We start from the raw sequence: 27191 nt of genomic DNA, 5'->3' as shown, positions 1-27191 counted from the left end.
TGTTACAGCATAACTTTTTTGAAAAGCAGCTTTGAAATAATGTATGTTGTGAAAAGTGCTATACAAATAAAAATTACTTGGCTTAAACGGCAGCTGTTGATTAAGTTAATTTTGTACTCCAAATCAGATTATTTACAAGCTTTGCTGCATAGTTACATTTCCATCAGTTAGGAAATGGACACTCTATGGTAAAGTTTTAAATTAAATCACTAACAGATATCCGCAGAGAGTCTTGGACTTAAGTTCCCTCGAGCTCACTGAAAACACTGTCCATGAATTTATATCAAACAATAATATGGTGTACGTTATTGTACAAGTTGCTCAAACTCATCATAGGCGACTGAACTGTAAATTGTTATAGCTCAGGGGAGTATTTTGAGAAAGGAGAACACAACACACTTCACTAAACAAATGAGAAAAATAGTAGGGAAATAGAGTAGGGAATGTATCTCCCATCATGCCTCAATGATGGAGTATGTTAAAGGTTAAAGTGCACCTCCTAGTGGACTGAAGAGGAGCACACACGAGCCAAGGCAGTTGACTTGTACTTACTTGACTGGTATAAATAATTCACACTACAAATCATATATGCCACAGAAGAGAAATGTTTATTTTTCTGTTGATTTCGCAAGTCTTTATATTAAATTCATATTTCATTGTTTAAAAAAATGCATATTTCTTGAAATCATAAGGTTGAAAAATAAAAAAATAAAAACATCTCTGTGAAATAACAAACAAACTGAACTGCCACAGAAAGGCACTATATTATTATATTTATATAATTAAAAATACAATACAAATCTTAATATTTAAATTAGTTTCAGTTAAAATAATCTGATCAATGAACATTTTTAACCATAACCATGAACCATTTTGACCAGAGAATAACCAAGTCCACTGCAGCTTCTTATGAAGTTTTAGTCTCTGGAGACAGATCTCGATCATAACCTTTCAAGTAGTAAACCCAGAAGATGCCCTGTCCATGGCCCTCCATCCGTGGGCAGAAAATGGTCAGCTTGCCATGACATGGACCTTTGGAGCCAGTGGGAGGGCCCTCAAATGTAACCTGTATATTCTGGGACTTTTGGGGCAAAATAGTTTCTACACCCTTGACAGTGAAGGCAGGGTTGTCTACATGAAAGGAGAAGGTGGTGCTCTGCTGAAAGACATTCTTAAAGGGAATAGATACACTGGAACCTGAGCTTATGGCAAGTGGACCCTGAGCTTTTGGTGGGATGCAGGTGCCATACAGAGGGAAGACATACTCCCCTACAGACTCTGAGAAGATGGTGAGCAGGCTTCGGATCTCTCCCAGCTTGCAGGGTTCAAAATGGACCATCACACCGATATCGGTGCCTGCTTGGTTCCCTGCTGGTGCTTTAATGGTCTTTTCCACAATGAAGTTCGGGCTCTCTGTCTGAAGATTTGAGTGGAATATGAGTTATGCATTGCAATTTATACAGCCTAATAACTCTGATTAATGTGGAGTAAAAGGAATGTTTATTACCTACTTGACTCATCCCTTGTTTATAAAAAAAGAAAAAGAAAAACACAGTTACAGTAAGGCACTTACTATGGAAGTGAATAGAGCCAGTCCATAAAAGTAAAAATATACATTGTATAGCCACAAGACGTAAACATTAAACATGTTAAAATTATTTTAGTCTGCTAAAATCAGTTACCAGATTACAGGGTTAACCTGCTTGATGTTGCCTGCTTTGAAAACAAAGTTGTAATATTGGATGTATAACTTTACACAGATATTGTTAGTAAGGAATTTTATCACACTAAAATGAAGTTAATATAAAGTATATAATGTTAAAAGTCTTGTGGCTATACTTTTAAAACTGTGTTTTTTAAATGTTCATGGACTGGCCTCATTCACTTCCACTGTAGGTGCCTCACATTAACCAGGATTTATGAATCAAATAAATAAACGAGTGATGAGTCTAAATACATTTTTATGGTAATCAATATTATGCCTCAAATGCTGTCGATTGAGATGAACTTGTACTGAACCCCAAACATTCCTTTAAATGTTATAATACTGCAGTGCCTTTTGAGAGCAAAAAGAAAAAACTGGGAAAGTAGGGGCTCATACCTTGCAGATGTAATCAGTCTTGGTACGAGAGTAGTTGGTAAATTTAGCTATGAGATTGTGTCTGCTGCCAAGAGGTGCACTGAAATAGAGGGGTTTCTCAGGAAGTGCAGGCAGGGCCTTCAGATGAAGATCATAAATGAAGTGGCCAAGTTCAACGGCATACAACACCAGGCGGGCTGAGGACTCTCTCTTACACAGAGGCTGGTATTCGAATGTCAGTGTACCCTAAGCAACAAAAAATTATAATTTAAGTGAGGTGCCCTTTGTGAGAATCCAAATCAGGGATTGTGAAAGATATTTTGTCATAAAATCAGCAGTCTTGGATCATCCATATACCATATTACCTTTGAAGACTTTAAAGGTGCACTCAGTAATTGTTTTCCTGAATTACAATTTTTCCTTCTAAAGAAATTAATAGTAATATTGAAACATACAGTATGTATGAAATCACAACCACTCATGTGAGATGAAAAGTTCAATCATTTCAGTAACTTTATAAAAGCTCTTTTATTCTACATGGGGGAGGGGTACTCTCATGGGGGTAGCCATGTTAGCATCACATGACCAACTGAGTGGTCCTCGCTTTATTTCAGTAGCTGTCCTTTTATTGAACACTTTCATTCATGGATTAAATGAATCCTGTTTTACTGTGCATAGTGAATTTCTACAATGACATTGGTAACTGAAAACTACTGTGTTTGAATGATGCAGATTTCAGGCCACTAGGTGTCACTATAAGCCAATGTAAGTCACTTCAACATACTTAAAAAAAATACTGAGTGCAGCTTTAAACTCCACTGTGAGAGCTTTAGAGGACTGAAAGGCATGGGTTTTCAATAAGCCATTATTTTCATTAATCATAATTCATTTATTAAAGCTAATTCCTTAAACTAGAAATTGTGAGCGGATATTACGATTTTAATGGTAGAAAAGTATCTAGTTATTTGTTTTTTAATCTAATTTATAATGGTTGGCAAACGTGACAAATTAAATTATACATTTCATTACCTAATAATGTACAATAAGTACAGTTTAATTTAGTTCATAACTCACATATTTCAAGACCCTAAATTCCCTTCTAAATGTTGCATACCAAATATCCTTACATATAATGGTGTGAGAATGAAGGCAATTTAACGGTTCCCTCCTAAATGTTGCATACCAAATATCCTTACGGTTATATTGTAAAATCTGACAAGCAACAATCTTAAAGCAAGGCAAAAATTGCACATTATACATCTGGCTTTACTCAAAACAAATAACTATTTAAAAGCAGACATTTAACACCAGAAAAATCTCCACAGGAAAACCTCATATGCTTCTTCTTGGCATTAATAGACAATTTTATCAAACCTATATGTATTTTTTATTTGCCCTTGACAGTATACACCTTAAAACAGAGCAACAGCTAAAAACAGTGTGTAGATACAAATAATTGTTTTAGAATGCCCCTATAGATTTGTAGCTTTGTGTTTTTGAGAGAAGACCTACTGTACCTTAGACTGAGCAGGCACGAAGAACTGTGGAGGCACACTGATGTCTGCATTCTGGCATTCTACAGAGAAGGACGAGTCCACAAGAAGAGGGTTCTCCAACTCCACTGACCCTGATGTCGTCTGTCTCACCCGTGTCACCATTTCTATAGTTCTGATCACTCCTGGAGCCGTTGCTTTAAAGTTTAGATTGTAGAATAGGTACTCACCCGTTGCCTCATTTTTGAACGTCACCTGTTTATGCATTGAATATGTTTTATGGGATGTAAATATGCAAATATGCTTTATAATTAAAATAGGATTAGCACATTTATAAGGGGGCATGATGACACTTGCTTTAGCATTGTACTGGCCCTCTTTATAGGCGAAAAAGGAAAGTTTGTAGTTCCTCTTCTCCAGTGCAGGCACATCAATGTATTCCATCCCTTTCAGAGAAATGGTAGCATCTGAGCGATCCAGTTTGATCAACTCTACAACAGCACGGAACCTGCATAGAATTATATAAAACACACAATAGTACAACATATATTATAAATAAGACAAACAGCGAAATACAATTTTCAATCTAGACAATGGGATTTATGGTCAATTAAATGTTTTACGATTATTGCAAATCTTATTCCCAAGAGGCATTGTGGTGTGTCGCTGTGTAATGGGGTCTTTCTGGATTAACAACTTGTTTATGTATGTGTAATGATGTTTCTGTGTAATCCACAGTAATCATTACATTTGCATGGGTGACTTGTGTTCTAGTATGACAAGAATGTCTATTTATATAGCCTCATGGTTTGAAAAAAAAAAAAAAAGATATATATATATATATATATATATATATATATATATATATATATATATATATACATACATTTTTTTAAATTTTTTTTTTAATTCAATTTACTTAAAGAGGCTGACGAAAAATAAATTACCTATTGCTTGTTTGTGAATAATGTACTGTGATTATTGCTTTTGCTCATGTATGTGCTGTAAGGATGAGGTACCTCTGAAGTCTGTGCAGCCAGTTATGGACAGGCACTATCTGTGTGTGGTGGGTTTTGCATTTGATCTCTTCTGTGATTGAGCTTTCAGCTTTAGGTGGCTCAGCTATGCCATACAACATGTACAGTATTCCATTGCCATCAGGGAAGGAGAAGAACACAGAGCCCTGTACAGAGACAGAAATGCATATAAACAATTTGGGGCTTTTACCTTTTATTAGACTGGAAAGTGAAGGATGACAGGACATTATTGGGAAGAAAGAGGCAGAATGATGCAATTTGGACTGTCTCAAGCCCACTTTTCTGGGAGCTCTGCACTCTAATGTGTCATGAGATGTTGTGCTGCTGCTTACAAAGTCTTAAAGTATAAATATTTCACCAAAAATGTATAAGATTCATAAGATTCATATTTTTTTCATAATTGACTCACCTTAATGTCGTTCCAAACCAATATTACTTTCTTATCTATACAAAACACAAAAGTTCACAATGGCATGCATGTTCAAAAGAGAACTTACATTGTTTTAAGCCTTTAACAACAAAACAAAAATGTTGGGGTATGCCTTCAGAAGACTAGTAATATGATGCACAAGTCGCATGGACTACTTTTATGATACTACCTTTAAGATTTAAAGGAGACCTATTATGCCCCTTTTTACAAGATGTAATATAAGTCTCAGGTGTCCCCAAAATGTGTCTGTGAATGTTCAGCTCAAAATACACCACAGATAATTTATTATACCATATTATAAATGCCTCTTTTTGGGTGCTGATTGAAAAACATGCTGATTTCGTGTGAGTCTCTTTAAATGCAAATGAGCTGCTTCTCCCCGCCCACTTTCCAGATGATGGCTGTGCGTTTACAGCTCGTGCTTTGGATATTACAATCAGCAACAACAAATCAGAACCAATATGACTGACATGGTAAATACTGGAGTTCGTTCAGCCATATAGTATGTATGAAAATATGTATTTGTATATCTGGTCTCCGTGAATACAATCAGAGACAATGTAACTAACAGTAAGTGTTTTTGGGTTAAAATGTTAAAATAATGACATAGCTCTGTTCTCCGTGAATACAATCAGAGAATTGTATCGTGGAATCAGCTAACAAGCACATTTGGAAAGGCGATTTGCAAACATTCACAAAATATAAAGTGCAATGCTTACACCTTCAGGATATAAAGCTGGAAAACGAACAGTTGGTACTGATCCATGCTTGAGAATCAAATGCTTTATACTGACATTCATTCACAATGCAGTCCCGTGTAAAATGATTTGCACAAACATACACACATTTTTGTATGTTTTGGGGCACATTTCCTTCAAAAACTAAACGTATCCAAACTGCGTCTTCAGTGGCTCTGATGCCGGGAGTACATGAAGATTATGTTCACTTTTTCAGCCAACAACAGAACACTTATGACGCTTACGAAGCTGAGACATTATTCTTCTCATTGTATCTGCTCCAGTGCTGAAAAAATGACAGACTGTGTGTAGATCACTCAGGGGAGGATCTATGATAATAGCGCAGAGTCCATCATCAGTCGTGGCCGAGGCTTGCTCTAACGTGACGTCACTTTAGAGCAGAAACGAAAACCATTCATTTTGACACACTGTTTCTGATTAATAGAAATATAAGAAAGAGTGGGTGGACTTTTAACATTGTAGGGTGGTTGTGTACACACACTGCCGACTCACATTTATGTACAAACAAAGTGAATTTTAAAGTGAGGCACTATCTAATGTCTTTGTATTGAAAAGATGGACCGGAATAATCTTTGTTTGTGTGTGTGTGTGTGTGTGTGTGTGGTTTATGAGGACTTCTTTTTTGGTTACAAACTGGTTATTACAAGGGTATTATGCTATAAATGTTGTTTATGAGGACATTTCTAGTGTCCCCATAATCCAAATAGCTTAAAACAAGTTATTTTGAAAATGTATAAATGCAGAATGTTTTTTGTGAGGGTTAGGTTCAGGGGTCGGGTTAGGGGATAGAATCTATATTTTGTACAGTATAAAAATAATTATGTCTATGGAGAGTCCTCATAAGGATAGCCGCACCAAAATTTGTGTGTGTGTGTGTGTGTGTGTTCTGCATAAAAAGAAAGTCATACTGGTTTGGAGGAACATGAGGGTAAGTAAATTATGACAGAATTTTTATTTTTGGGTGAATGCCTGGACAGTCAGGCATTCAAAGCTTCATAATCCAAACATTTTAGCATTGCAAAATATTCTTTGCCATATTTTCCCAGGACTGTTATTTGATTAAAAACAGAATAAAATTAATCACACATTTATATAGATGTAATCCTGTATATGAATTTTTGCTGAGAAAAGCCCCCAAATGAAGATAACTCATTGTATTATATCAACATGTAAAATTTCAGCCCTAGTGTTGACAGATTATTATGATTTTGTTTGAAGAATAATGAATATAGAGTGTATATTAATTTACTGGAGCAGAGAGTTTCTTACTTCATGTCTTTCCCCATCTGCAGTCATGACCAAGGGCTTGTATGTGATCTCATAGGTGTTCTGCTGCTGGGGCTCAATAATGAGAGTTGGAGGCCCAATCCAGTGCTTTCCCTCAATGACACATTTCAGAGTCCAGGGCTGGTTAATATACTTGGACAGAGTCAGGTACTGAGTGCACTGACTGCGGACAGGACATACAAAATTCACCACCTGCTCACACACATGCAGACAAAAAGAGAATGCGAGAAAAAGAATGTGATAACACGTTTCAATAGCATTTTTATACTGAGAACAATTAACAGTCCTGCCTTTTTACTATAACATTTTAATCAGTACAATTATGCAAAAACATTTAAACAAGAACTTATTGAGACGTAGACTGCAGTTCTCTCTGGTCTCTGCAGAATTGCTAATTATTAGGTTAATTGCAGCCCCTTACCTCTGTTGCAACTGGTGGGACAATGCAGGAGCCAGCCAGGGTGAGTTTCAAAGGATTACCCCCCTCTATAGTGCAGCAGAGGTCATCATAACGAAGATCTTGACTCAGTTCCATGGGGGAAAAGGTCACATCAAGTGGTACTTCCATCCCTGCGGTGATGTAGCCCTCAGCAGGGGAAATGATGAAATCTGGAGCAAAACTTCTCACATCCCATTTAAATCTGATGACATTCAAGAAAGACATATTGAACAGAGGAAATGGAGTTTCTTGATAGGGAATACCAACAACTGCATACTTACACTGTACAGTATACTGTACCACTAAGATCCAAAGAATCAATGTACTGCAAGAAGACTTACATTCTTAATTTCCACCTTCGCCGTTTATTTTAATTTAGTATGACAGTGTGCATGCTACCACATTCAAATGTAGGCATTTTAAATGAATAGTTAACCCAAAAATGAAAATGCATTTCATTTTTTAAATGAAAAGTGATTAGTTCCTTGCCATATTGTTTTAAACCTACATGCTTTTATTTTTGCATTTACATTTTTGGTGTGAAACACAAAAGGATAAATTTTTGGAAAATCTTCATGTCAATCTTTTACCAACAAGGACAGATGATGGCAACCATGATGGTAACACACACTCACACACTCAAACACGTGTTGTTTTTCCATGTTTTATGGGGACATTCCATAGACATAATGGTTTTCATACTGTATAAACTATATATTCTATCCCCTAACCCTCAAAAAAACTTTATGCATTTTTACATTTTCAAAAAACCTAATTAAGTATGATTTATAAGCTGTTTTCCTCATGGGGACTGACAAACTGTCCCCACAAGGTCAAAAATTTCAGGTTTTACTATCCTTATGGGGACATTTGGTCCCCACAATGTGATAAATACACGCTCCTATACACACACACACACACACACACGTTGGTCTACCTATTATTATGAAGACTTTCCATAGACATAATGGTTTTTAAACTGTACAAACTATATATTCTATCCCCTTAACATAACACAACCCCCAAACCTAACCCTCACAAAAATCATCAATACAATAAAACATCGTTTAATATGTTTTTTAAACTATTTAAATTATGGCACAATACCCTTGTAATTACCAGTTTGTAACCTAAAAAATTGTCCTCGTAAACCACACACACACGCCCACACACACACACACTCCATATGACCAGAAAGTAGTCCAGTTGTCCTTCATAAAATAAGTCTATATGATAAGGATTAATAAAAGATTCTTCAAACATTCAGTCTTTTAAATTTCCTTAAAAACATTCCATGGAAAAAAGAAGAAAAATACAGCATACAGGACAACATACTGTAGAAGTGAGTAAATAATGAGAGAATTTTGAAAGCTTAAGTGTGTAACTTTTCCAGCTTATTATGCAGAGTCAATTATAATTAGTGATTCGTCTATTTTGTCAAACTATGAACACAGTGTCTCTTTGATACTATAAAAATTGCTCTATTTATTTTGAATGGCCCATCTAGCCTACCGAATGGAGTGTTTGAATCTGGACTATCTGTTTGATTGATCAACAGCAGACAGAAAGAGTGTTCGAACATGCTGTTTGAAAACAATATTTAATTTTGCAATACTTTTTGGTGAAATTACACACTTCAGCTTTAAGGATCACATATAAACGCCAACCTTGCCCCAATGTCTCCTGTGTTTTGCATAATAATACGTCGGGTGGCTTGGAAGCGCTGAACCACAGCTCCAAACTGCAGGTAGTCCATGTCCAGACTGACCTCCACTCCCTGGCAGCAACCCTTCATGACCAGCAGAGGGCGAACAGCACCCAGACACTGCAGCTGCAGTTCTTCAGTGAAGGGAGACATGCGCTGCTTGGGAGAGAAGAGAAGCTCCAACACACAGCGCCCCCCTGTACTTTTCAGTGTCACCTCCCCCTCTGGATGCACTAACAAGACCTGTGTTCACAATGGGGTCCAAATGTGTAAGACAGCTAGTGAAATGCTTCTTGTTTGCTTTATTCTCTAATTTATTCCAATCCTTTTCATTATAAATGGTATTATAGGTGTAACAGTTTGAGTGAAAATTTGAACAGATAATGTAAATTAATTTCAGAATTTCTTAGTATTTGGTATGTCTCCCTTTTTGCTGTTATTGGAACATGCACTCAAGTTAGCATAGACTCCAAAAGTCCATAAACCTGATGATCTATGTTATCCCAGCATGACTTGAAGACGAGTTAAAGGAATGTTCAGTACAAGTTAAGCTCAATCAACAGCATTTGTGGCATAATGTTAATTTATTAAATGTATTTATTTATTTGTAATTAATTTGGACTCGCTCATTCCAAAAATCGAGGTTACAGTGAGGCACTTACAGTGTAAGTGAATGAGTGCCAATTTTTGGAGGGTTTAAACAGAACTGTAAAGCTTGTAATTTTATAAAAGCACTTGCATTTATTCTTCTGTTAAAACCTGTGCATTATTTGAGCTTTAAAGTTGTTTAAATAGTCATTTTTCCTGTAGTTTAAGGGTTTGTTGACATTACATCATCATGACAACAAAGTTGTCAAATTAGCACAGAAAACGTTTGTAAGTTATTTTATCACACTAATATCATGTTTACACACATATCCTTTAGTTTATGTCTTGTGGCTATACTTAACAATTTTCTTTTCTTTTTTCAAAATTTTCCCCATTCACTTCACATGCCTCATTGAAAACAAGATTTTAGTTTTTATTTTTTTTTAGAGAAAAGGAGGAACGAGTCAAAATAAATAGTTTGAATCAATTTTATGCCACAAATGCTGTCAATTGAGCTTAGCTTGTAATTAACCTGGAATATTCTTTTAACATGGTTAATGTCACAAATGAGCTTAGTCCTCTAGAAATAGTGCAGAGGCCAGATTCAAGGAAATATTCTTAAGAAAAAAAATTAGTAACATTTTTAGTAAATTCTTATGGAGAAGGGAATGACAGTTTTATTTTAGGAATACAAAATAATCGTAATGTTTTTCTTATGTTATGAAATGAAAAAAGTAGTTTTAGTAAAATTTTATCATTACGAATATTTCGTAAAACTAGACCCAGAATCTTGTCCTACATCATAACTTTTACTCAAAATCCTAAAACTTTCTGCATATTTCCAGGTTTAAAAAAAAAATAAAGAAAAAAGATTTGAAATGTAGTCTCAGCCTTTTGTCTCAGCCTTTCACTGTATGTACTGTGCTGTATCAGTGTGCTTGTTACCTTAGAATCCTGGAGAGTATAATCAGAGGGTGTGCGAAGAAGACAAAATGTCAAGGAAGTGTGGCTGTTGTTCACCAGTGGGATCAACTTCCGACTCTGCTGGCCAATCTGCAAGGCTCCAAAATTTACCACCTTATGTGCTGGGTCCTCTAAGTTAATCTAAGACAAAAAAAAAAACAAGTACACTGTATGAAACTCACATCTGTTACATCAGAAATAGAACATTTACAAGCATTCAAAGCTCCCACTCCCTCACGGTCACCTTCATCTCAATGCCCTGTCCCAGGATCTCCACCACTTGCTTGGAGAACTTATCAATTTCAAAAACCACCTTTTCATGGTAATGAACTGCTTTGCGTGGGTAGAATGAGAAGAGCACCTCCACAGAGCCGCCAGGGGGAAGGACTTGAGGGGTGAAACTGACTTCCAGGAAAAGTGTGTTGGAGAACATGCAGTCTAGACTGAATAAATACAATCATAGTACAAAGACAAAACATTGTGTTAACAGTTTAAAAACGAGAAGATTTTCAGGAAAAACAAATGTGATAAAGATCTTAGTGTCTTTACCCAATTCCTCTCTTGCTTTTGTTGCTAATCACCAGTGTATTTGTAGCAGGTACCATACCAATGCAATAAATTAAATTAATTCCAAAGTTGTGCTTAAGAAAAGAAAATTCCACATCTAGAGCCAAAGCAGAGCCCGTCAGGGCACAACAAAACGTTGAGCCATTCTTTATCTATGAACAGACAGAAAGGAAGGAAAAAAGAAAATAGATTAAAAAAATAGATTCAAAATTTTTAAAATACAGAAAAACAAATGTTAATGAGTTAGGTAAACAGATGAAAAAAGGAACGAAGCCTACCTTAATGGAAAAAGTCAGATCTTTGAGCACACATTTCTGCTGAGGACAGAATGTCAAAGTGCAGTAACTCTGTCCACCTACAGCCACTGTGTCAAATTTAGGATCCACCTGCAGGTGAGGCTGCAGTGCTGCCGGCCCTGACAGATCGTACTCAACATCTAAACTGACTTTCCCAGGATTAGACACCACAAAGCTACATGTGGATTTATCGCTTAGCTCCACCTATTCAGGGAACAAATAACCGAAAGCAGTAGAATGCTTGATTTAAACACTTTTAAAACAATCTCATGTTGTTTTAAACTAATACGACTTTCTTTCTTATGTGGAACACCAAAGGAGATGTTAGGCAGAATGTTAGCCTCATTCACCATTCGCTTTCATTGAATGAAGAAAAGATGCAATGAAAGTGAATGGTGAATGAGGTCGTCATTCTACATTACATCTCCTTTTGTGCTCCATGGAAGACAGTAAATGATAACAGAATTTAAATTTTTGGGTGAACCATCCATTTAAGTGTGTATAACTGACTTCACATAAATTCATACCTCTTTGAAGTCCACCAAATTAATATGGTTTGGTGAGAGCTCTTTGATTGATCCCTCAGGGCTCTCAAACTGTACACATGCATTTATACAGTAACACTCTCCCTTCACATTCAAGGTCAGAGGCTGGAGCTTCCTCTGCACTGTCACAACTAAATTAAAGACCACATCTCCCTCCCGAGTAGGGGTAAATCTTATGACCAAGGGAATCCTGTCAGAGACATAGATGTTAAGGAGAATGACTTGCCAGTGTACAAGATAAAATCTCTACTGCAAAAGAAAGCTATTACTATTAAAGGGATTTTTCAGACCAAAAAATGAAAATGTCTTTCATCATTTACTCCCCCTCATGTTGTTCGAAACCAGTATAACTTTCTTCCTTCCATGGTAAACAAAAGGAGATATAGGCAGAATAATAACCTCAGTCATCATTTACATTTATACATATTTTTTTCCATACAATGAAAGTATATGGTGACTGAGGCTGTCCCTAACAATCTGCCTAACATCTTCTTTAGTTTTCCATAGAAGAATGAAAGCCCTACCAGTTAGGAACAACTTGAGGGTGAGTAAATTACAGAATTTTCATTTTTGGATGAACTTAACCTTTAAGTCTCTGATGCTTTTCTTTACAGGCACAATTTCAGATGTTACATATAGGAAAGAAATAACTCACTTATTTTTGGGTGGAACTGTTCCTTCCATCGGGTCTAGCACCAAGCTGTCCTGGTAGCCCTCAGAGTGGCTGGAGGTCTTTTGGATGGTGAAATGGAATGGCTGATCTTCTCCATTCACCACAAAGACAGTCTGATGAGTTTCAAAACCTGCACACAAAGACAAATAGATACCGCTGCTTAAAAGAATAGTTTGCATTTTATGCTGGTGTGCATGTGTCACCGGGCTTCATAACCGGGATAACCAGTATATCTTCCTTGGTCAAGTAACTTCACCAGAAATAGCATTCTGGTGGACAGAAAGGTGGCAGAAAACAAAAAAATTATATTTCAATTGTATATGTATGAACTAAGAATGAACTAAAAATGGAAAACCAATGGAAGGAGCCATGTCCGATCCAATTAAAATCCTAGTTGGCTCTGAATCATGGCAGAATTTAGGATTTTATTTAAACCTCACCTACAAGCAAGCTTCCCAGATTGAGGTGGGCTCGATCTATATAGACTACAGGCTCATTAGCAGTCCCCACCAAGAGAAAGGGCAAAGACAGCTTGTATTCAGGGATTAAGAAGGTCCAGAAGGACTCCACTAAATCCAGGTCGAAAGCCTGGTACTCAAATGAAACCTGGAGACAAAAGATACAAATCAATAAAGTTTAATATCGCTACAGGGATCAGAAAAACTCATACAGCAGAACAGAACATTTGCACAACCATTTATTAAACTCTCAAACAAAATACCTTCACTTCCTTGCCTGGCTCAATGGACTTGTTTGGTGTAAGGCAGTTGAAAGGACAGTCACCCGAGTCCTCACATCTCCAGATGAAAGAGTATGGCTTGTTTGTGGGATTCACAATAGAAAATTCCCTGAGAGAAAATAGTGTATTGATTGGTTGTGTGTTATAATACCTCACCCACATAAAATTACTATCAGCTCTCTTAGGGACCATTCAGACTGAACGTGTTCTTGCAATAAAAAAGCTAGACGCAGCTAAAGAGAACAGAACATTGAAATATTACAGAATTAGAAACAAGAAATAGAACAGATTGCAGGTGTCTCGAGACACTTTCTCAAAAGCTGAAGTTATTTTTAATTTTGCACAGGCTCTTTCAAACGTGTTGCTCCTCACAAAATGCTGAAAAAACACAGTAAGATGTGGTGCAATGGTCCAAAATGTTGGCTGTTCACATAGAAACACAACAGAAAAAGCAGACAGAAGCAAAAATTTGTTCTGTCTGAACAACTCCTTATACAGCATCAAATGTTCTATAAAGTTCATGAATAGGAAGATACTGTAAAAAGTTTTTTTTCACACCTGCGGACCGATGTGCCGATACCCACTGTGGTGAACTCTATAACCCTGGTGTTGGGGTCCATGAAAATGGAACTGTAGAGCTCAGGGTTGCGCCTATTTCCAGTGAGGTACTCTGAATCCTTCAGGTGGAAATGACAATATGGCAGCAAACTGCGGCCACTTACAATGATTACTGGACTCTTCTCACCCCGTAGATTAGGGATGCTGCAATGAAAAATACAGATGATTTTATGATTTTAAAGTCTCTATCATGCAACACAGACTTAAGCTTTTAAAACTCAAAAGGAAGTTGGGACAAAATCAGAGCATTTTCACCCTGTATGTCATTTTAGACAGAGTGTTAGTGATTCCTATCCTGTTGAACAATATAATAATATGGACTTGAATTTGGGCCTTGACGAAATTGAAAACAATGATTAGCTTGACCCGTATAAACACATTATGGTACATTCCATTATCTGCAGTAAGAAGCATGCATATAATTTTGCAGATCTGAGATCTGGTGAACAAATGATCAATTACTGTATATATGTCTATACATTTTGGGAGTCTGTGCCTGACCTGCAGATCAACCTGGCCTCAAACTTAGCCACGTCCAGAGGGGAGAACCGGATGTGGAAAATTTGACTCTCTCTTGGGCTGATAAACCCTACACCTGGTTCAACACTGAAGGGAGGGAGCTCTGGGTCTCCAAGCAGCAGCAAGGACACATTCTGCAGAGAGCTTGCTGGCCTCAAAGGTGTCCTACCACCTTCAGCCGAGCGAGAGGTCCTACCTTAAACATTAGACACAGCAGAAGTCACAATTATAGCACACATCTTCAAACACAATACCTGCATTACTTACTGTACATTTGGTGTAAATTATGAATCTCAAATACAGGTCTTTCAAATAGATAGAGAATATTTAATAACTTACAAGATGGATCAGACCCCAATAACAATGTTTTCTAACCTGAAAAAAATGTTAGAGGCTGAAGATTTACCTCCATGTTCAAAGCATGTCGTCTTTCTATGTTTGTCCATTAGAACCTGCCAGGAATACTCCAGTTTAACACTGCCTTTGTTCTCCATATGGAGCCTAGAGACATCACATAACATCATTTATAAAAACTTTAATACATTTTTTTTTTTTAAATCACATTTTTGAGCAAACATTGTGCATATATTCACTCAAATTCATCATATGAGTGTATTTACACCTACTTAACGACTCTGGTCTGGTACATCATTGTGTCTTTGAAGCAGATGGGTCCAATATCACATTGATATTGGACATAATCACATGTGGCACTAACTATTAACTCCACCTCTCTTGAGGAGTTCTCAAACACAGAATGAGGAGGCTCTAGGTCTGTCACAACTACCTGATCACAGAAAAGTGACAAGTTAAGCATTATGCTATATATTTAATGCAAAGTGAGTTCTATATAGACCTCTACGCATCTTAGCATTTATCTGTTATTCAGAATGAGGGCATTAACAAATGATGTAAATGACGTACGTAAATCTGCTATATCAAATTTGGGAACATGGGAAGTTAAAGAAATAGTGCACCCAAAAATGAAAATTCTCTTTTATCATTCACTCACCTTCATGCCGTCCCAGATGTGTATGACTTTTTTTTCTTCTTCTGCAGAACTCAAATTAAGATTTTAGAAGAATATTTCAGCTCTGTTGGTCCTCACAATGCAAGTAAATGGTGGTCAGAACTCTGACGCTCCATATATCACATGAAGGCATCATAAAAGTAATTCATTCAACTTCAGTGGTTTAATCAATGCCTTCTGAAGCAACGCAATTGGGTTTGGGAGAGAACAAACTGTCCACTGTACACCTTTCCATTGCAGTCTCTAGGCATGATCATGATTTCAAGCTTGATTACACTTTATAGTGTCTGACACATGCACAGAACACTAGATGCTGCTATAGGAAATGTCCCCAAGGAGAATGCTGTCAAGATTTATGGTGAGCACTGAATTACATTTTGGTCTGTTCTCATCCAAAACCAACTGGATCGCATCAGAAGACATTGATTAAACCACTGAATGGTATGGATTACATTTAATGCTGTGTTTGTGATATTTGGAGCTTCAGAGTTTTGGCCACCATTCACTTGCATTGAATGGACCTACAGAGCTGAGATATTCTTCAGAAAATCTTTGTTTGTATTCAGCAGAAGAAAAAAAGTAACATCTGATGATAAATGATAGTTTTGGGTGAACTATCCCTTTAAATTATTGAGAAGGACATACATTTTATGTGTAGCCTATTGAGTGAGTCAAATAATCCCTCATTTTAATTATTGCCATGAAAATACCAGTGTTGTAATCCTCAAAATAATAAAATCACTGGCTGTATTTCTGTAAGTATTTTAAACTTAAACTCATTCCATATTTATATTAAATGAATTAAATGTCTGTCTGTTCTGCCTTCAGTGCTCATAAAGTTATGGAAATACTGTCCCTTAAGTGAGTAAAGCTGATCAAATGTGGAATCTGTGCTACTGAATTTAAATTAAATGATTGTCATAGCCATAGCCATCTGTCATATATTCTGTAAAACACACCTTCCGTTTGGTGGGCTGTTGTGATGACTTGTTGTCTACATCCATCCATTTAACAGTCCTGTGACAATCATCCCAGTCTGGGACCTGGTCTATAGGCTGCTGAAAGGTAATGCTGCTGAGTTTACATTTTATTGCCTCTGCATTCAGCACAACTGGCTGCTCTGAGAAGAAGGCCACTGTCACAACTTTGGAGCACCCGGCATGCAGGTGGCCAACTTGTGGGGAAAAGCTTAGATACGGGACACTAGGAAGCCATTCAAAGCGCAGCACCTTGGAGTTGCTTGGGTTTGTCATGGTCAAGGTTTCTTGATAGGTGCATCTCACATGACAGTCTCCAAAATGCAGAAGGTCAGACGTGTCTGAGAGAAGCACAAAATTAATTGACAGTTTTCTGATTCCATAATTTTTTTTATATTTTTGCAGTATCTGAATATTTTGAAAAATATATTGTTTTAATATGTTTGAAATAGTGGTCGATTGATATATTGCCGAAAATCTACTGCTTGCATGTGAAGCATCTGAGACATGTAAATGACCAGTCACGGATTGTTTTGTTGTTACATGCCATGGTGTTACTACAATAATAAACAAGTGTGCAACAGTCTACTTTAAACAGTACGCATATCAGAGCCAAGGCAGACGTGTTTGAGCTCATAATGTTAAAGTGCTCGCCTGTTTCATTCCCCCTCTGTCTCCTTTAGGTTTCCTGTAACTTTTAACTGTCTTGTCTAATGATAAAAAGGAAATGATCATAAATATCTTTATTATCATAAACCGTCTGCAAATATGCACATATCCAATAAACAAACCTCACACAAATTCAGCAGATTCAGCATCCTGTAGAATGCTCAGAAATGTTCCTCTAAAGCACATATTCTAACAATCAAAAACTTCAGAATCAGGATCAAAGGTTCCTCTCATTTGCAAATCATGACGGTCCATCTGTGACAATCTAAACAGGCGATCCAGGTCGTTTAAACTGTCAGGAAATTGCTGCTCACGCCGGAAGTGCCCTTTTCACTTTATTGGCAAGAAGTCAACAGCGGAGATTACTTATATTATCCACCATTGCGGTCGGGCTCCGATAAATGTCCAGAAATGGGGAAGCGGGGGAAGCAGGCAAGCGTGCCGGGGAGGCGGGAGGTTTCGAGGGGATTTAACCGGCGAAAGCATCCCGTTATTCTCCCCAGATCGTCTTCAACCTCCCACTGCCCACTCTGGTATGCCCGAACAGAGGCTCCCCTCTGGGCAGACGCATTGGCACACAGCTGGCCCACGGGGCTGCACAAATATGCATTTCCCCCAGTGAGCCTTCTTGCACAGGTGCTGTGCAAGGTCAGGGAGGACGAGGAGCAAGTCACCTTGGTGGCCCCCTATTGGCCCACTCGGACTTGGTTCTCGGATCTCACGCTTCTCGAGACAGCCCCCCCCCTTCTTTCTCAGGGATGGGGCACGCTCTGGCACCCGCACCCAGACCTCTGGAACCTCCACATCTGGCCCTTGACAGGATGCGGATGGTCTAGCCGGTCTACCATCGACAATCGTAGATACAATCAACCAAGCCAGAGCCCCTTCAACCAGGCATATTTACGCCCTAAAGTGGCGCCTGTTCACAAATTGGTGTTCTTCCCGGGCCGAAGACCCACAGAGGTGCGCAGTTTGGTCAGTGCTTGTGTTCCTACAGGAGAGGCTGGAGGGGACACTGTCCCCCTCCACCCTCAAGGTGTATGTTGCCGCCGTCGCGGCTCACCGCGACACAATAGACGGCAAGTCTCTGGGTAAGCACGACTTAATTATCAGGTTCCTAAAAGGTGCCCGGAGGCTAACTTCCTCCCGGCCAAGCCTGCTCCCCTCCTGGGCCTCCGGAGACCCCCCCCCTTCAAGCCGCTAGATTCAGCTGGACTCAGGGCCCTCTCTCTCCAAACGGCCCTGCTGATCGCGCTCGCCTCCATCAAGAGGGTCGGGGACCTGCAAACATTCTCTGTCAGCGACACTTGCCTGGAGTTCGGTCCGGCAGACACATATGTGATCCTGAGACCGCAACCGGGATACGTGCCCAAGGTTCCTACCACACCCTTCAGGATCAGGTGGTGAACCTGCAAGCGCTGCCCTGGGAGGAGGCAGACCCTGCCCTTTCGTTGCTGTGTCCGGTACGTGCTTTGCGTATCTATCTTGACCGCACGCAGAGCTCTAGACGTTCTGAGCAGCTCTTTGTCTGCTTCGGGGGACAGCAGAAAGGGAACGCTGTCTCCAAACAGAGGCTCACCCACTGGGTTGTCGACGCAATTTCACTGGCTTATCACACCCAGGCCGTGCCCCTGTGTTAATATCGTCCCATGTTCTCTTAGGTCTGAGCCCGTAGAACTCGGTAACATGCTAATGATCTGGCCGGGTGAATCGCTTGCACCTAGTGCCCTTTCCCTCAGCCGAGGTAAAATAGTGTGCCTTTGTTCCCAGGAGACCCCATCTTTTGGATCTCTGGTTGATTCCTCCCTAGCACTTTTGGGTCTGCAGTTCAGTGGAGGAACTCGCCGACCCAAGCCACTACGGATACTCAATCTACCCTGTACTGGAATAGGTGCTCCACAGGTTAAGGCCTCCTGTTCAGACTCCCCCTGTGTGTAATTCCGCGGTACTGTCCCCTCACGAGCGGACTCCCGTGTCTCCCTTAGGCAGTTCCAGCTGCCTCGGTCGCCGTGCTGTAGCTTCCCCCCTCCACGAGGCTGGATCTACCACCGCGCCAACTTTCCCACATAGGACCTAAGCGGCCATGTGATGTTTTCGCCACTCTTTGCCTCCCCTGCAGGCTAGGTGTGGTCTCCGCAGGGTCTTCTCTCCTTGAAAGAATAGGAAATGGGGTAAGACTCCCTTCCCTTAATGCATGCAAGGGCCCCGGCCGTAGTTGCTCTATGCGAGAAACATAGAGAGAAAAGAGGCCCAGCCAGGCTTGGCCCATTCCCAGGTTGGCAAGCATCACCTTGTTCCCCTCACTAGGGTAACCAGAAGGATTCTGATGACTTTAATGGGGCATTGGGGAAGGGTACGTGCAGCCTGATACAGCTGGTCGCCTTTGCACGTAAGAATACCTGCCCGCTCCTGTATCAGCAGTTCACGTACACGGCTCAGCGCATGGCATGATTGAAGTGGGACCCCTAGTGTCACTTCTCCGACACAACGTGGAGAGAGCGACAGAAGGGGAACGTCTAGGTTACGTATGTAACCTCCGTTCCCCGATGGAGGGAACGAGACGTTGTGTCTTCCCCACCACGTCGCTGAGCCGAGCCACTGTTGTGGCCGGACCATTTCCGGCTCCTCAGAAAAATTCTGAATGAACTCCCGTATTCGCGCCACTTAAATGCCCGTATGTCCGGGGGCGGGATATGCAAATACCATTTGCCAACTTCTCATTGGCCTTTTTTCATAGAACAGAGGTATATATCGGCGCTCAAGAGAGACCCCTAGTGTCACTTCTCCGACACAACGTCTCGTTCCCTCCATCGGGGAATGGAGGTTACATACGTAACCTAGACGTTCTCCTGAACTATCTGTGAGTAGTGATGATGTTTTCAACTGTTTTCATGCTGTGATGTTAAATGGATCAATTCTACAGAGGAAGACCATAATTATTAGATGAAACATGTACAGTAGTGAGATGTTTTATCACATTCTGTCTTTGAAGAATGTGCTTGTGTTGCCTTAAGGTGAAAAGGGGATTTGGGATACAGTGTTGACATTAATTCAGAATCAATTACATTTATTTGTACAGTGCTTTTTATAATACATACTGTTTTATAGTTGCTTTACAGAGAACACTGAACATTTGAGTGCAATGTGTATAATGTCCAAATAAATATGTTTATTGTATTGTATGTAGTTCTTTTTGTACTCTAGTTTATTGTGTGGCTGATAAGACATCATTATTTCCTACACAAGAACAATAAATTAAATCTATCAACAGGATCAGTTGTTCAGTCAACACTAAAACATTTCATGTAAGTTATAGCATTTAGATAAGGAGATTAAGTATTTAAACTAACAATTATAAAGCTAGATTGAGTTTACTACGTCATCTCCCGCGAAATTATTTTATTTTATCCAAAAAACGGCAGCATGACAGTATTATCGCCTGAGTCCTGTAATACACGAGCATCCTGCTCTCTGGACCTCCCCTGTATCTGCAGAAAGTACATAATATTGGTACACAAACTCTTCAGGTTATGACTAGACACAATATATGCTTTAAAGTAACCATAATTATCTACAGTTCTCAAAAGATGTCCAACTTTACCGCTGAGAATGCGCAAATATGCTACATCACTTTTCAGGTTAGTCTGCTCAGGTTTATCCATTGATGGATAAAGACTCAACAAAATAACTTAAATGCTTCTATTTGCAATTTTTGTCCATCATCCTGGAATACATAATCATCAACAGATAGGTGAGGAAGAACAAGAACAATATCGCCTCACTATAATTCTGTGATCATTTGTTCTAAAGTTTCTGTTATTTTTAATGCTGCGTAAGTACATAGCATAACAAATGTTTACGCTTAACCGGAAGTTCCACCCACAAAGCGTCATGGGATTTAGGAATATTGTGGATAATAAATGTCCTATTCACTATGCACTTTATGTACAATTGGTTTGATTCTGTATTTTTATGAGAAAATGCGATTGCTAACGTGGACATGATATCCATGGTTGCTGGACTACTGTGTGAACTGCTATTTCATTCTTCCTAATATTTAATATAACAATTTCTTCATGTGCAAATAAATTACTAAAATTTGATGACTAAACAGAAATCTGAAGTATCTGCTATCTGCCATTTAAAATACAATATTATAAATAAAAAAAAATGTTTTATGTGAAATTTTATGTTATTACTATATTAAATTGTGTGATATATCGGCATTGTATCGGTCTATCAGCCACCCTGCTCTCTGGATATCGGCATCAGCCAATTAAAAAGCCCATATCAGTCGACCACTAGTTTTCAGTTCTCTATTCAGTACTCTATTAAAATGTGTGTTTTGTGCCTATTTGTCTATTTGCTTTGAGACCATCTAAATGGTAGTGTACTCTTAAAAGTTGACAAAATAGCTTTTAGCAGATATACACATTTAAAATGTACAGTCTATCACTTCGGAGAAAGCGGACCTAAAACAATGATGATAGTCTTGAACTACAAACAGTAGATTTAATATTTGTCAGTTTAAATGATCTCTAGAATAGGCAATGCAAGTTTATTTATATAGTACATTTCATTCACAATGGCAATTCATAATACTTTACATATAAATGATTAAGGGAATACAAGATCAAATACAATTTTAAACCAATGAATGTCCCTCCTAATACCACCTGCCACCAACTAGCAAATCTTGGTTCATGGCTTTTTCATAACTAAACCAATTGACTATAAAAAAGGAAAGGGACCAACAATAAATCAAACCCAAACTTCCTGTTTTAATAGGAAAAATTTAAACACAGGAAGTAAAATTGGCTCGTCAAGCAATTTCATGGGGACTTTAAGTTTTATTTTTCAACAAGCAAATTGCTATCTTGTATTTCCCAAGCACTAACTATATAGAACTTTGCACTGGAAAAATAATTTTAGTTTAGAATGTCCTCTGCCTTATAACTTACTTTCAACACTGTCCTGCTGAACTTTGCTGCCAATGTTGTCCAGGATGATGATGTCATGGTAACCCTCACCCACAAGCTGCACCGCTGTCTGATCATATTGGTTATCCTGCACCATTAACTTCATGCTAGCCTCAAACCTCTGAGCCACCTTTGGATGAAACCCAACCTGGAAGTGTGCTTCTTGCCCAGCCAGAAGTGTCAGAGAGGCTACATAAGCTATCTGTGTCTCTGAAGAGCAAAGAAAAAAAATCATTTTCATGTCTTATTGTTGTATGCCTTGAGGTAATCTATTCTTTACTGTTCAATTCCAACTTCCAACTTATTGGTTATTGTTGCATGTCAAGCTGAACACCCATTATACGACATTGTTTCTAAATGAGTAACAACAATAAACCTTGCAATGATTGGCTAGAGTTCATCTCTAATATAGCAAAATGATAGGCGTAATATGATGGCTGATTTCATACCTTTTCCAGGATCACTTTCTATATGCGAAGAGGCAAGTCTGCATGTAGTGCCAGGAGCCGCTTTCAGAGTGAAAACTTCCAGGTGATATTGTAGAATAATGCTAACCTGCAAATATCAGGGGATCAAAGATTATTCCAATGACTCATTGAGGTTGAGAAATTGCACTTTAGTTGCAAATCTAATTATGATCTTACTTGTGCAGACACACAGCCATTGTTCTTGATTACAAATGGAAGGGTCTGTGCTCGACCCACCACTAAGCGCTTGAACTGTAGCACCGGCTGACCTTGATTATTTCTCTGAACAGGTTTTAAAACAGTGATGCAGGGCAAGTTGCCTTCACCCATTAGGTCAAACACAAGAGCTTTGGGCCTGTTGCAAAACATAAAGGGAAAACAATCCACAAAACAAAACAGATTTACCTTGCACTAAAAATAAGTTTACACTTTAAATATTTCCATAATTTTAATGGCAAACAAACTGAAAAAATACTACAGTAAAAAAATGTAAATTGGTTAATGAGTAGTTACCGTAAAATATACGTACAAATAAATAAATAAATACAAAAATATATATAATTTATATATTTTGATATATAAATATATATTTAAAAAGACAATACATGTAGTTTTACAATAAAATGTTGTAAAAAAAAAAAATTTTTAGATGTAAAAAGTATGATTTTCCTGTATATATTAAATTTAACAAGAGAGTACATGCACTTTTTAAGTTAAATTATTAAATGTATTCAATTATTAAAATTACGGTAAAAAACAGTAATCGGGCATTCTCAGAAATCCCTGTGTGATCCATTACATTTCATTATATTTTATGGGAATAGTTATGTTTCTTCTTATTTCTAATATCAGTTTTGTACTTTGGGGTGTTCTGTGTTATATTTTATGTAGTTTAGTTAATGTTTATTGCATATTTTAATTTCACATGTGCTACCCAGATGGTGTTTAGTGTTTTTGTGAGTGATTCTGAGCACTGTCTCTATGTGTTAAATGGTCATTGCTCCTGGAAGAGACACTATTGATTAACTTCATGTCATCATGTGCTCTTCTCTAATTACTATGGTGAGTAACAATACATTATAAAGTGAAAATCAGATTTTACAGTTTCAGAAGGTTAATATATTAAGTTCCCCTTCTGTCGCTCTCTCCACGTTGTGTCAGAGAAGCGACACTAGGGGTCTCTCTTGAGCGCTGATATTCACCTCTGAACTATGAAAAAAGGCCAATGAGAGTTGGCAACCAGTATTTGCATGTCCCGCCCCCGGACATACGGGTATTTAAGCGGCGCAAATACGGGAGTTCATTCAGAAAATTTCCTTCGGAGCCGATGGTCGTGTCTGCAACTGCTGCATACTACACACCGAGTTCCTGTCATCCCTCTGCTGCATAACTGTTGGATTCCACGGCGCACAACAGCGGCTTTCTCCTGTTTGCGCGGCTGTGCATTCCTGCCCCTGGACGCATCGACACTGCAGATTTAAAAACTCTCACGAGTTTTTTCCCTAAAAGAGTGATTTTATTTAAAAGAGTAATTTCCTCTAAAAGAGCAAAACACAGCGGCGTTGAACGTCCTTTTAAGGACGCGTCTTTATAAAGATGCCCTTCCGCCCTGTGTTGTTTCTGGATGCGGTAGAGTGCTCTCCGCTTCCGACTGCCACAGGCGCTGTCTCGTGTGTCTGGGTAGCGATCACACCGAGGCTGCGTTTGTGGATGGTTCATGTTCTCACTGCAAGAACATGACCATGACAACGTTGCGGTCGCGGCTTGCTTACAACCTTGAGCAAGCCACTCCAGTCGCCCCCCGTATTGCTCCTTCTTCCCACGGGATTGAGGACGATGCGGCTGGCGATGGAGGCGATTTGGGGATGGCTGCGGGTGCAGCACCGCCGGGTACGCCCCCTTGGAACACCCGTGCCCCAGCACGCTCGTTGATTCCCGTCTGTGCTCGAGGCGGCGGCGACTCGCCTCACAGCCAGTCAGCCGACCCTCTTGCGATGGAAGCCGATGAGCTCGCCGCGACATCGGAGGGCGCGGCATCTGATGCAGAGGACTCCCCTGGGCTGCCGCCTTCGGGCTTGCACGCCCAGGCTGAGGCTGACGCACAGATGTCCGACATGCTTTCCCGGGCAGCCAACAGTGTGGGCTTGGATTGGAACCCTCCATCCTCCCCACAGCCATCACGGCTGGATGACTGGTTCCTGGGGTCTGCACGCCGCTCACAGCCTCGCCCCCCCGGTTCAGTTTTTCCCGGAAGTGCATGACGAGCTGACGTCTTCGTGGAGAGCACCCCTCTCCACTCGTCAGACCGCCACAGGCTCGTCCGCCCTCGCCACGGGTACGCGGTGATTCCCCAGGTGGATAGGGCGGTTGCGATCCATCTATGCCCCGGTACCCCTACCACCTGGCGAGGTCGCCCCGTACTCCCTTCCCGGACCTGTAGAGCAACCTCCTCCCTGACAGCGAAGGCCTACAGCGCCACCGGACGCGCCGCTTCCGCCCTGCATGCCATGGCTCTCCTGCAGGTCCACCAAGCCAAGGCACTTCGCAACATGCACGGGGTGGCCCTGATCCCGACACACTGCAGGAACTGCGCTCAGCGACCGACCTCGCCCTGAGAGCGACGAAGGTCACAGCGCAAGCGCTCGGGCAGGCGATGGCCACGCTAGTGGTCCAGGAACGTCAACTGTGGCTGAACATGGTCGAGATGTCTGAAGCCGACAAGACTCGCTTCCTCAACGCCCCTGTCTCCCAGTTCGGCCTCTTCGGCGACACCGTCGAGGACTTTGCCCAGCAGTTCTCCACGGTAAAGAAGCAGACGGAGGCCATCTCTCACATCATGCCTCGCCGCAAGCCTGCCGCCATGGCCCATGCCCCGTCTGCTCGCCGAGGGCGTCCTCCCATGGCCAGAAGACAAGCTCCTGCTCCGCCTCAACCCGGGCCCAGCTCTCAGCACCAGCGTCGAGCAAACCGCGGGAAGCGCACGCCCCCTGTCTCACGGACCCCCTCGAGGACCCGGAAGGCTCCCAGGCGCTCCTGAGACAACGCACCCAGAGTCCAAGAAGTTAGCTCCGGAGGTGGTAAGACCGCTCTCCGGGAGGAGAATCCTTTGTTTTTTCATTTGCCGCACCCCTTAACGGGGGCTGCGGTACCCAAATTCTCAATAAAAGAGCTATTTCCTTTGTCTCTGGGGCATATGGCCCGCAAATGCTGTTCTCACGGCACTCTGCTTTCAGGCCTCAACAGTCCCGGCTCCATGGACGCGGTGTCCCCGCCTTCAGCCCCACGACTGTTCCCCGGCCGGCCGGTTCAGACGAGTCCAGAGGACGCCAGCATCAGACCTCCTCCTCAGTCACGAACCCACCCCCTGCCGGGTGCGCGGAGCAAGGTAAGTGCTTTGAGTTTATTCTCAGCACCAGAGCCTCGGGATGCCACGTTGCCTCCCGACGCCACGTTACCTGTTCCGCACCACTGCGAAGCCCCGCCGGGTACGTCCAAAAAACCCGTCCCTTTGGTGCCCCTAGCACGGGGTTTGAGGCGTGGCTTTCACTGCCCAACCCGTCACGCTGGCTGCACCAGACCATTCGACTCGGTTACGCAATTCAGTTTGCCAGGTCTCCGCCCCCCTTCGTGGGCATACATTTTTCCGCAGTACACGGCCAACATGCCCATTCCCTGTGCGAAGAAATCACCTACCTTCTATTAAAGGACGCGATAGAGCCTGTCCCTCCAACCGAAATGAAGACAGGTTTCTACAGCCCTTACTTTGTTGTACCCAAGAAAGGCGGCGGCTTACGACCGATCTTGGACCTGCGAGTTTTCAATCGGACCTTGTCCAAACTCCCGTTCAAAATGCTCACCCAGAAACAAATTCTATCTGCCGTCCGTTGGTTCGCAGTGGTAGACCTGAAGGATGCGTACTTCCACGTCTCAATTTGCCCTCGACATCGACCCTTCCTACGGTTTGCATTCGACGGTCAGGCATATCAGTACAAAGTCCTCCCCTTCGGCCTGTCTCTGTCCCCTCGCGTCTTCACGAAAGTCGCAGAGGCAGCTCTTGCCCCGCTCCGAGTAGCCGGCATACGCATACTCAATTACCTCGACGACTGGCTCATACTGGCTCACTCTCGAGAGTTACTATGCGCACACAGAGACCAGGTGCTCAGGCACCTCAGCCGTTTGGGGCTTCAGGTCAACTGGGAAAAGAGCAAGCTCTCCCCGGTCCAGAGCATCTCTTTTCTCTGTCTGGAGTTAGACTCAGTCTCAATGACAGCACGTCTCTCCAACGAGCGTGCTCAGTCAGTGCTGAAATGCCTCGCTTCCTTCAAGCCAGGC

At 40.7% G+C, this 27191-nt stretch overlaps 1 protein-coding gene across 1 annotated transcript in view; it reads right to left on the bottom strand.

The window, feature by feature from the left end:
* Positions 1 to 684: 684 nt before the first annotated feature.
* The window catches only part of LOC127623022 (hydrocephalus-inducing protein-like), a 113174-nt gene continuing 86667 nt past the window's right edge, over positions 685 to 27191 (bottom strand). Inside the window, exons 60-83 of the mRNA XM_052097237.1 lie at positions 23037 to 23214; positions 22842 to 22947; positions 22375 to 22602; positions 16727 to 17085; positions 15364 to 15524; positions 15144 to 15238; positions 14720 to 14933; positions 14159 to 14362; positions 13583 to 13709; positions 13302 to 13467; positions 12844 to 12991; positions 12171 to 12378; positions 11626 to 11847; positions 11330 to 11499; positions 11025 to 11223; positions 10763 to 10921; positions 9192 to 9472; positions 7507 to 7726; positions 7068 to 7277; positions 4593 to 4756; positions 3931 to 4081; positions 3598 to 3828; positions 2102 to 2326; positions 685 to 1417 (exon numbers count right to left, since the gene is read on the bottom strand). Of these exons, the coding sequence (XP_051953197.1) occupies positions 908 to 1417; positions 2102 to 2326; positions 3598 to 3828; positions 3931 to 4081; positions 4593 to 4756; positions 7068 to 7277; positions 7507 to 7726; positions 9192 to 9472; positions 10763 to 10921; positions 11025 to 11223; positions 11330 to 11499; positions 11626 to 11847; positions 12171 to 12378; positions 12844 to 12991; positions 13302 to 13467; positions 13583 to 13709; positions 14159 to 14362; positions 14720 to 14933; positions 15144 to 15238; positions 15364 to 15524; positions 16727 to 17085; positions 22375 to 22602; positions 22842 to 22947; positions 23037 to 23214 (4936 nt within the window). The 3' untranslated portion in view covers positions 685 to 907. The remainder of the gene's footprint in view (positions 1418 to 2101; positions 2327 to 3597; positions 3829 to 3930; positions 4082 to 4592; positions 4757 to 7067; positions 7278 to 7506; positions 7727 to 9191; positions 9473 to 10762; positions 10922 to 11024; positions 11224 to 11329; positions 11500 to 11625; positions 11848 to 12170; positions 12379 to 12843; positions 12992 to 13301; positions 13468 to 13582; positions 13710 to 14158; positions 14363 to 14719; positions 14934 to 15143; positions 15239 to 15363; positions 15525 to 16726; positions 17086 to 22374; positions 22603 to 22841; positions 22948 to 23036; positions 23215 to 27191) is intronic.

The sequence above is a fragment of the Xyrauchen texanus genome, chromosome 29 (genome assembly GCF_025860055.1).
Source record: "Xyrauchen texanus isolate HMW12.3.18 chromosome 29, RBS_HiC_50CHRs, whole genome shotgun sequence".
NCBI lineage: Eukaryota > Metazoa > Chordata > Actinopteri > Cypriniformes > Catostomidae > Xyrauchen > Xyrauchen texanus.
This window is presented reverse-complemented; position numbering and strand designations above follow the sequence as displayed.